Source organism: Ornithodoros turicata, chromosome 2 (assembly GCF_037126465.1).
Source record: "Ornithodoros turicata isolate Travis chromosome 2, ASM3712646v1, whole genome shotgun sequence".
Taxonomy (NCBI): domain Eukaryota; kingdom Metazoa; phylum Arthropoda; class Arachnida; order Ixodida; family Argasidae; genus Ornithodoros; species Ornithodoros turicata.
The window spans coordinates 39,576,605-39,587,310 of record NC_088202.1 but is presented as its reverse complement, the minus strand read 5'-3'; the positions used below and the strand labels follow the sequence as shown (position 1 = coordinate 39,587,310).

General features: G+C 43.6%; 1 protein-coding gene across 2 annotated transcripts; it reads left to right on the top strand.

Annotated features, from left to right (window-relative positions):
• Positions 1-8,154, top strand: LOC135385304 (ubiquitin-conjugating enzyme E2 Z-like). 2 transcript variants are annotated; one of them, XM_064614536.1, is made up of 7 exons: positions 1-483; positions 818-890; positions 1,053-1,171; positions 3,973-4,084; positions 4,158-4,279; positions 6,646-6,736; positions 7,247-8,154. In XM_064614536.1, the coding sequence occupies exons 1-7, from the start codon at positions 329-331 to the stop codon at positions 7,355-7,357; spliced, it is 783 nt and encodes a 260-aa protein (XP_064470606.1). In that variant the 5' UTR covers positions 1-328; the 3' UTR covers positions 7,358-8,154. The 2 variants fall into 2 exon arrangements, with proteins under 2 accessions (XP_064470606.1, XP_064470605.1); XM_064614535.1 differs by having other exon boundaries at positions 2-483; positions 984-1,171.
• Positions 8,155-10,706: the final 2,552 nt, after the last annotated feature.

The window sequence follows — 10,706 nt, the reverse complement described above, 5'->3', positions numbered from 1 at the left end:
CTAGGGACTTTGGGGGGGACTAGGACAGGCATGGGAACAGGATAATTTTTCATCTGCGCTGCGCCTTGCCGTTTTCTTTAACGTTTGGAGAAAATCCTACTTTCTGTGCAACATGTATTGGATTGGCGTGGAAAGTTGAACATGCTCACAACATTTCCTCACTGACGAGCACAGATATTTCAGAATGTGTGCTACAAAGATCTTGCAGCAGAAATCGTGTTAGTTCCATCATTACAGTGAAAGTGGCACCGTACAGCAAAACGTGTCGCGTGGCAAACGCTGGTGGTCTCGAGGTGGGAAACCACGGAAAAGTCCGAACGCTGAAAGCATGGATGAAAACATCGACGATAACGACACCGCAAGTAGTTCGACGCCTATGACCAACGAGTCATCCGATTCTCTAGATGGCCTAAGTTACTCGTGGGATCCATACGCCCATGAGCATGAAATACCATCGCCCCAATGCTTGCTCAGGACAAAGCGGTACGAGCAATGCGATGTTTAGAAACTGAGCATCTTGTACCGCGAGGCAGTACTATACATGTAGCGCATATGTATGGGACGAAGGTGATGGAACATAGTACGATTGCATACACAGCGGACTTGTACACAACACACAGGAACGTACGGTACAGTTCGCGTAGATAATACCGTGTGTGTTCAAATAAGAAGTTTGTGCGTTTTCTTCCATAATTAGCAAGTTCCATCTGTGTTTAAGGGGGGAATTAGATTAAGAAGTGAACAGAATAAAAATAAAACTTATTTATTGCAGGCAGTATAATAAATCCAGCGTAACCTGCAGTTTTCCTTTTCCCAGGGATATTGTTGACATCCATGCAGAACCACCTCCTGGTGTAATCATTGTCCCAGATGAAAAAAACATTACCAGGGTATGTAGCAAGTCTGATACGTGCCCACAATGTTCACAAATGTACAGCATGCAAAAGTTAATGTAAAACCTTTCTTTTTTTTTCTCACTCCAGATTCATGCTCTAGTCACTGGCCCTTTTGAAACCCCGTATGAAGGTGGTTTCTTCTACTTCCTACTGCAGTGTCCTCCTGACTACCCGATTCAGCCACCACGAGTGCGGCTCATGACCACTGGCTATGGAAGCGTCCGCTTCAATCCCAATCTTTACCGTAATGGCAAGGTGTGCTTAAGCATCCTGGGGTGAGTTGTACCGTTCCCTTTGCCTTATCTTTGCTTCACCACCATCATCTACGTTTCGCTCTGTCATCACCACCATGTGGGCCTGCTTGTGCATTGATTTTCGTATGGAGAAATTCACACAATTACGACAAGCTTCCGAAGCATCACAAAACTCGAATCCAGGTCATACCTATTTAAAATTTGCACAGCAGCATATGTTGGGTCTGAATTTTGCAACACAGGCATGTGTACCTCACTGGTAATCCTTCAGGTGCAACTGGCTGTTTGAAGTGCCGAGTACAATCCCTCTCTTGCAAGTCTCCCATCTTGCTCGGCTGCGCAGTCTCCGTTCAAATGTGTATGCTGCACCGCGGTCATCCTGGTTAGCGGGTAACCGTGAAACTGATAGTCGGTATGTGAGCAACAGTGCCTTTTGTTGGCACTTTTCATAGACTTTTCTTCGTCCAAGTAAGTTTTTTTAACTTAAAGGTGGTGTCCGCGAGGATTCCGAAATACTTGGAGATACCTTCCAAGAAGAAAGCACTAAGAGAGTTCCGCAAAATTAGTTTGTGTTTTTTTTGTTTTTTTTCATAAAACGTCGAATTCGAAACCAACTGCCAGCTTACGGTTGAAACGGCCCTTCCCTGCTTCACCTCTTCCGGTGAATTAATTGGCATTGCCAGCGAAATTCCCAATCGCTCAGCTGACGGCATCACCAGGCTGGTTGCAATCCGATGCTACCGAAAGCATGAACGGAGATGCTTTGCACGACTGTTCGGCAGCAGATTGCAAGTCTGAAGACCACATTTTGTGATGGACAGCCAGCCTTCATAACAGACTCCAGTGACGTCGGTCCGCACGCTGTTGCCCGAGTTCAACCGGGAGCCCACATCCAGCTGCAAAATCCGATTAAATTAATTTTCTAATGTTTGCGACTGTTTCTAAACGATGTATTCCGGTTTCATGTATTTTAGGCACCCATTATTCCGACCGCACCTTCGGTTCAACTGCGTTTTTTGTCCGGACGCAGCCTTTAAAGGAGCAACGAGGTGGCATTTAATGTGCCTCGGAACCCTATTTAATTCGTCAGGCTGTCTATCAGAAGCGCCATGAAAAATATTTTCGATCTGTTGTGTATCGTCTGAATGCAATCAAATTTACGGAGACATTCGGAGAAAGCAGCCTCGGGCAGGTGGCCTGATCCCTCCAGCATCCTGCTGACATCTCTCCGTGCACTTCCTTCGTTTACTTTCTTCTAGGCTGACGCGCTGCTTATAATACACGCTTCGGTTGCGCTAGCCTACGTCATGAATCACGTGATCGGCCCTGCCAGGGTGATTGGTGACATTATAACGTATCCTCCTTCTTCGCTCGTTCCCTTACATGCGTTTTCAAAGACGTGACGAGGTTTGAAAGATTGGCAGAACAGATGCCCCATGCGTACACTGTAGGTCACTTGCGCCCGTCGTTCTTTTGCAGGAACTCATTTTATGAGTTGCTGATTACATCACAGCCAAAAACAAAAACTTATGGGGGCTACTTCGGTGATCCTTTAAGCTTTTCCTTCATCTCCAAAAAGGGTCGTACTTGGTACTCAGTGCGGTATTCGTCAAAATGAGTCGCACTGACATCACTGGAATGCTGATGTAAATGTAGCATCCATCGAGGCCAGAAAGGGCCTTCTGAAAACAGTACTAATCCTTCAAACCAGATGAATAACCTGTCGCTCTAAGCAATGATAGCAATGAAGCAATGTCTCAGTCACGATCGTAACTGCAGCCAAAATGTACAGACACATGCACATTTGGTGTGCTGACATGTACATTGAGGGTGTTTCACCTAACCTGAAAAACAAAACAAAAAAGTATTGAAAGATCTACTTGTCTGAGCACTATGGGGTCAATGCTTTTTATCTCAGGGAAGATTTTGCAAGGGCTTCTGAGCACTTTTATCAATTTGCGAGAAATTGAATTTTCCCAATTGATCTTCGAAATTTGGCAGATGTCAACTCACTTTTTTTTTTTTTCAGAAACAAAGCGCACGTCGGATATACCCTATTGCATTGTAAAATACATTCCCTACTGCTTCGGTAGTAGCTGAAAAAATTTGCGATAAACTTCGTTTAGAGGCACGCAATTACTCGGCTGAACTCAGTTCTCCGTCAAATTAATGAAAGATGCGGCAGAAGAAAAATCAGAAATCTTCTTTCAGATAACTTTCTGTTGCCACCATGCTGCTGTTACAAGCAGAAGGTTGGGAAAATGAAAGGGCGCATGCACGACCTCCTCGCATTGCTTCTCACTGAAATCTGAGTACCGTTGGCAATTTGCGCACCTCGGAATGACAGTTTTCGCTTTCTTTTTCGGTTTTTTTTTTTCTCGCCATCACCATTGTAGTAGTGAAGGTATTTCGCAATAGAATGGGTTAAATCCGCCATGCGTGTTCTGTTTCCGTTTTTAAAAAAACGTGAGGTTCACTTGGCAAATTTCGAAGTTAAATTGGGAAAATTCAGTTTCTCACGAATTAAATTTGATGAAAGTGCTCAGAAACCATGGCAAAATCTCTTTCGAGATAAATAATGTCGACCCTATAGTGTTAAGACAAATAGATTTCTTCATTTCCTTTTCTTTTTTTTACTGTAGATGAAACATCCTGTGTAGAGCATTTAAGCGAATAACAAACCAAAAATAATATTTAAATATGAACATAAATAAAATTTTTGACACTGTTTGAATGTGAGATATAAATACTTGTATTTTAAATAGCGGGGTATTTGAAAACACAATGTATATTTAAATACTGGTTCTTCATTGCGGTTTCAGTACGTGGGCAGGCCCTGCTTGGAGTCCGGCACAAAGCCTTGCCAGTGTACTCATCTCCATCCAGTCACTGATGAATGATCGCCCGTACCACAACGAGCCAGGATATGAGAAGGTTAGATATTGTTTGCGGCACTCTTAGATCACCATGCTTGCTTTCATTGAATTTCTTGATCACTTTCATTCAGGAAAAGAGTCCCGGCGATGCGGACCGCTACAACGAGATTATTCGCCATGAAACGATTCGTGTGGCCGTATGTGACATGGTAGAGTCGTGTCTTACCGACGTGTTTGGACCCCCTGCGCTCAGGTGAGTTCCACGTCGCCCAATATTACACGTATAGTAGTAACAAAGCCCATTTGCGATAAATTTTCGCTGTCGCAAACTACTTGCAACTGACCAAAGAATTTCCTTGACAGAATGGTGTAAATGCAGGCTAGCTGGTGGATAAATTCCATGATAGGCAAACCTGAGCGATGGGCAAGACACGTAAACAAACACAAACACGAAGAGAAAAGCGTTGCCCATAAAGAGTGTGGGCAATTGTATTAGTGTGCTGTCTGTATGTATCCACCTGGCCTTCAAGCGCCTCCTTTGACCTCCTTCAACTCATTCTGTCCTCAATTCCCTATTCCCCTCTCTCTGTCTTCCCTGTTCATGTTCATGAAGTTCGTTGTTATCAATTAAACGTCTTGCTGGTTTTGAGCCTTCGTGTTTGTGTTTGTTTACGTGTCTTGCCCATCGCTCACGTTTGCCTATCATGGAAAGAATTTCCTTGTTTGTTTGAAAACATGGTTTGTTGAAACTCGGATATCTGGAAAGGAGGAAAGCCTCAAATTCCTAACTTTTAAGCACCAGTGTACTTACACCAGTCATATGAGCACCAATGTAAACAATGCCCCTCATTCTTAGGCCTGGGCATGGTGCAAGCCCCGCATACTTTTGATTCACCTGCCTCGGCCGAGCTCGATGGCTCCATGCATGCCCTGGTGACAAAAAATAATTTAGAGGCTGCGCGGCCTGGCCCGTAATATGAGCTACAGAGCGACAGGTTACCCTGTTAGTAGACCTCATAAATCCTGTAAAGTAACCCGTAAAGTAGAACCCTGTTAAAGCGTATCTGGCTGTGACGCGAAAGAAGTACGTACAAAGCAGTGCTACGGCATAACTGAAAGTCGCACATACGCATCCACCTGCCGGCCAGTTGATGAGAAACACTATTTGAGATGCAATACACAAAACCTGCACAGTCCTAACCCTTTATTTGATGCTGACTGGCACTTGCCGACACGCTTGCGCCGCGCACTTTTTCGTGGCCTCCTCCTTTCCAGTCTATGAAGACCACACAATTCCAGCGTGACCTCGAAACCAGAAATGCTCGGCTGTATGAAAGGCCGAAGGGACAATGTGATACATAGGCATGTGCTTGGTATCATGACCCAATCTCTCCAACCTGTAATGCAACCAAAATGGTGGCCAGTACGACAGGACAACGTGAAAACAGTATGGCCTTACCGACAAGTGCATGAAACACTACTGCGGCTTTATGGGTTATTGAATGCATTATGTTTAATGGCGCCTGGGCAGTTGGGGACCCAGCTGGAGTACTTTTAATGTGGAACTACGGCTTATGCGGGTACGCTTTAACGAGGTTTTACTGCATAAAAGTTCACTCTGACCAACTCATAGTTAGGGCCTGACTTTTTCGGGTTTTATTTTTGGCCAAATTCGGGGGGTAAATATCGGGTGATATTTTTCATTTGAAAATTCGGGTGTATTCGGGTTAAATCCCGTTACGGCATATTCTGTCGTCAGGAATTCGGGTGATTTTTTTTTGTTTAATAAAAATTTGTCTTAACATGGAACTAATGTTTAGCAATGTTATCAAACTTTATTTTAATGCACGCTTACGAGTGTGCCAGGCGACCCTGATGTTTTCGGGTAGATTCGGGTTAAACCCGAATTTTACAGATTTCGTTCGGGGGGTAAATATCGGGCGGATACGGGTTTAACCCTAAAAAGTCAGGCCCTACTCATAGTGGCATAGCCACGTCAAGGCCCCGTCAACGGACTCGCCCTGCCTGTGCAGTGCTCTGTGCTCCATTCACTTCACGATTCACTACGATTCTTTTTGCAAACCTGGAGCAATCATGTTACCAGCATTTTATATTTTCTTTGCTGTGTTTTTTGGCTCCCGGTGATTGGTCCAGTTCCTTTTGCTTCCTGCTCTCATTTCTTATTCCTAGCAACAAGATAATGTAGATTCTGCTACGTATTTTATTTTCTGGTTTTAATATTGAATTTTCTGGCTTTTTATATGTGGTTAATAATGTAGGCCGCCACATTAGGTTTTAATGTAACTCTGCTGATAAAAAAAATTCGGAATTTACAAAACTTGCTACTTAGGGCAAAAGTACCAAGTTTATTCCCTCTGAATAGCAAAAAGCATGTAAGCAAGTGCTGCTAGAGCGGTGCCCGCACTTGCTCATCCGCGGAGCAGTCGTAAATGTATTGTGCTAGACTTGACTTTTTTCCATGGATTTGGCAGCGTGTAGTGGATGGATGGGTTAACAAACTGAAAAAAAAAAAAAAAAAAAAAAGAACTAAATGTTTGGAACTTGCATTACTGGTTGGCAATCCTACTTGTATTCATATTCGCCTTTCTCTTGACATAGGGAAACCATTGAAAAAGCATTTCCAGACTACTTTGAGTACTACGAGACAGTGGTGAAGAACAAGCTCCACTTATCAGGCTTGGCCATGTGTGTAAGTCGGAAAATGTTAACTGGCATATGCCTTATTCTGGTGTTTCATTAATTCTGTAGCGGTGCATTGTACTCTGTTTAGAGGACAGCCAAGGTTTTAAGGGTCAGGGAAGTCCCAACAAAATCTAATATTGGTCCCCCTCTCCAAACTTGCCATGTTGTACTCTGCAAGGGACATTCAACATCAAATGACACGTGCTCAAAATTTCAGCACATGTTAAGGCGTCCAGCCGCCGATCGTGGTGGCTTGATTCAAGACCACAGCTGTCCTGCAACACAACACACATTGTCTCTTGTGTTTTTGGGTTTAATGTTTTTTGAAAATTGAGGACGGGTGGAAGGGGAATCGGCTTCAGGAGCCATAAAATAGGGTGGAGAATAAATAAAAGAGTGCTCCTCGCCTTTCCGATTAATACGGTGCGCTGTGCAGTGCTTGAAGTATTGATGGACTATTTTCTTACGTGTCATGCTTAGAGACTGATATGGTCATTTTGTCATTTAACTTGCACAGGACCCCTTTGGGGAGCATCGAGGCGTGTTCCAGTACTCAACACTCCTCACGAGGCTTCGCACTCTGAGGGATCGTCTCAAAGAAAAGACACTGAAGTGCGCAAGCTCTTGAATTTGTACAGTTCGATGCCTCCGTTCTTTGCTTGGTGGTTCGCTTAAGAGGACTTGGGAAAAGGACAAGAGCTACGTGTGTGTACAAACATGGTGCTTGGTAGTCTCGACAAAGGAATTGGAGCTGCTGCTAAAAGTATTAGCAGAGAACATGCCAACGTTTCATTTTAATCCTAAGGCGCTACGGCAAGTCGCAGACTGTGGAATTGTACAGCGATATTTCTTTTCACCTTAAACGGCAGCTTGACATGTTTCTTCAAAATGTCAGTTTCTTGTACTGTGTGTTCTCATCCATTGATTCTGGACAGCATGACTCTTGCAAGGGCAGTTCAAGAGAAAATAGCTGCAATGAGCACAAGGTATAGCCTTAGCTCTTTACAGCTAGAGGTTCCAACAGGCCTGCATTGCTATTCTTGTCAGTTTGAGGACCATTTTACACCATCTGTTGTGCAGGAGTGCTGCTGTCCACCAGTAGAGCTAATTAAAGTAATGAAGTGTAGAAAATGAAGCAAGCAGTGAAGCAGTACAGCTATGGATCAGCATGTGAAAACTTTGTAAATTTAATGTAACAGCAAGTAAACCTTTCAGCAACACACTGCTACAATTTTTATTTTCTCCATCAATAGTGCTGGTGTCCCGTGCGCAAAATGATTGAAAGTACGCTGTAGCAACGATCAGCTTGTACTTAAACCAAGGAAAACCAGGAATGTTCATGGTGCAATATGTTTATACCACATATGTGTAGCAGCGAAACAGAGTTGCAAAAATCTGCTGCCACAATAAACATTTAAAAATGTATCGTGACATGTGTGCAAGTCCCACGATTATGAAATGTATGCACCAGAGTTTACTCAGTCATTCACTGCTGTAGGACGAGTATTTGTTGAGCATAGTAGCAGCATTGCAGGAGACTGGCAGTAGCTGGCCCACTTAGGTATCTTAACGGGCTCTGAAAGCACCTGTACTTTGGCCCGTACGGAGCAAGTTAAAGTTCTATCCATAATCCAAGCTGGTGCTTGTTAGAAAACGCTAATTGAATGTCGCTCCAGTGGAATTTTGACAGTGTTCAGTGCAATCTCACAGTGGAGAAAGTAGCAAGAGTCATCAGGCACGATGGTAACTTACGTTATCAGTTATGTTATCACATTCAACATAATTCATGACGTGCAAGCAAAGTGCGTGCTCCACAAACGAGTTGGTGGATAAGGACCCTTCGCGCAAATAAAATGCAAGCAAGATTCTATCTGCTCCCTGTGTTTTACTCAAAGGGCTAGTCCAAGAATTAAGTGTTATTGATTGAACTTTACCTAAATGCCTTTTAATGACAGTTCAAAACTTAATTGATTTTTCAGTGTGTCCTCAAGATGAGAGTTGCAAAATTACCTAGACTCTTTTACAATTTGCTCCAATACTAGTGCACTATTATAACTAGAGCATGGACAAATATGCACTAAGACCTCCTGAAATGTGTATGCAACTATGCATCAAAAACCTTTTAAATAAGCAGTAAGAACAGTGACTACCGTATTTACTCGCATAATTTGTGCACCCCCACTTTTTCACTAAAAAAGTTGTGAAAATAAAAAATTGTGTAAGTTGCGCACTCCTACTTTCGTGCGGGACATCGTCGCGTTATTCCGCGACTGGTATTTATTTAAGGCTGGTATTTCTAAGGACCTCGATGGTACAGAGGCACAGTACAGTGCCATGCAAGCAATGACTCTCCCTTTGGTGGTGGAGATAAGATCAAAGGGATTACACGGCACCGAACCTTATCTCTTTTGATACGAATTTCGGATCATATGAATGTTTTCTGCTATCCCGTGAGATTCATATAATCGGGATTCTACCGTATTATTCACGTGAATGCCCATCTTTTAACAGATTCTTCACACACTTTTCGAGTCGTCTTGTTAATGTCTCGCGTAAGTTGCGCAAATTATGCAAGTAGCTACGGTATGTGCAATGTTTTTCATCGTTCTTGGTACGAAGGCAATGCTTGTACCGCATCCCAAGCAGCACAACATCTTGGCCCAATATTGGTCCAATCTTGGACCAATGTTGGGCCGGTATTGCCAATATTGGGCCAAGATGTTGTGTTGCTTGGCATAATTGACAAAATTTGAGCACTGTATTAGGGATCACGCGGTAAAATAGAGCCACTTTCGTTCAGGAGCGTACAACGAAGGAGGCTTGCATCACTGATGGCACTGCTTTTGGCACTGTACGACAGTTCAGATTAAAATGTGAACGCCGCCCCTCTTCGTAACCTCAAAAGAAAGTGACAAAGGTGCAGTACCACCCATTGGTTATACATGCGCAGCGAATGTACTTCGAAGGTGCACGCTCGTTGAGGCACGCACGTGCCTTGAACGTCACTCTAAGACGAGATCTCGAACGTTTGTGTCTAGTATTTCATGTAGTGGATAAGCCAGATAGGGGCTGAACACCACATCCATGAGGTTCTGACCGAAATTCTTGCAAAAGAGGACCCAAAGCCAGAACTCGAAGCCAGCAAAACCTTCAATGAAAAAGGGAAAAGAAGAAAAAATGCTGGGCATCTCGAAATATGGCAAAATATGCACTGTGTGTGCATTTTCATGCAAATACTGTAAAAGTTGTTGATTTCTGTGGTCTACTTATAACAATTTGCCTGGTTCACTAGAGTAATTTGCTTGACGGTAAAGTCTCCTGTTTTTGTTGGACCCAAAACATCCGGGCCCGTCGGCAAGAATAAGTGTGCCCGGTCGTGATTCCCTACGTGCATGGGATGGTGGGGAGGTATGGGAACAAGATCGTCTTTCGGGGTGTCGGAAAGCTTGGGCAGTTGACAACGAAAAAAGAAAACCTAATTTTGGTGTCATGCGACGTCAACCACCAGGACAAATTCAGTGCATGTGCGAAGAATGTCGTCTGTGAAATCCGTATGTCATGTGGTGCTGTATAGGTAGGCCAAACAGGTTGATGCATGAATCAACGGCTTTGTGACCACGTTCGGCCACTTGAAAACGTTGAAAACGCCCCTCTTCTGTATATGCAGCGACATACAGCTGATTTTGAAACCTCTTCCACCATTGGTCGTCAGAAAGTGTGTCGTGAACGGGAAATCTTGGAAGCCTTCCATATCTGGGAAAAGGGTGATACCTTTGTCAGCCAACCCTCTGTCATTCCTTCAAAAGATTTGTCATTCCTGGATCTCCCACCGTTTGATGTGCCCAGTTTTATGTGGAATATGCCATAATGCGCAAAACATGCATTTATATGCACCAAGAATTCTAACCAGTCCCAAACCACAACCAAGTGTTTTTTCATCGTCCAGATGCAAAAAAGAAGATGGTAAAAAGCTAGGA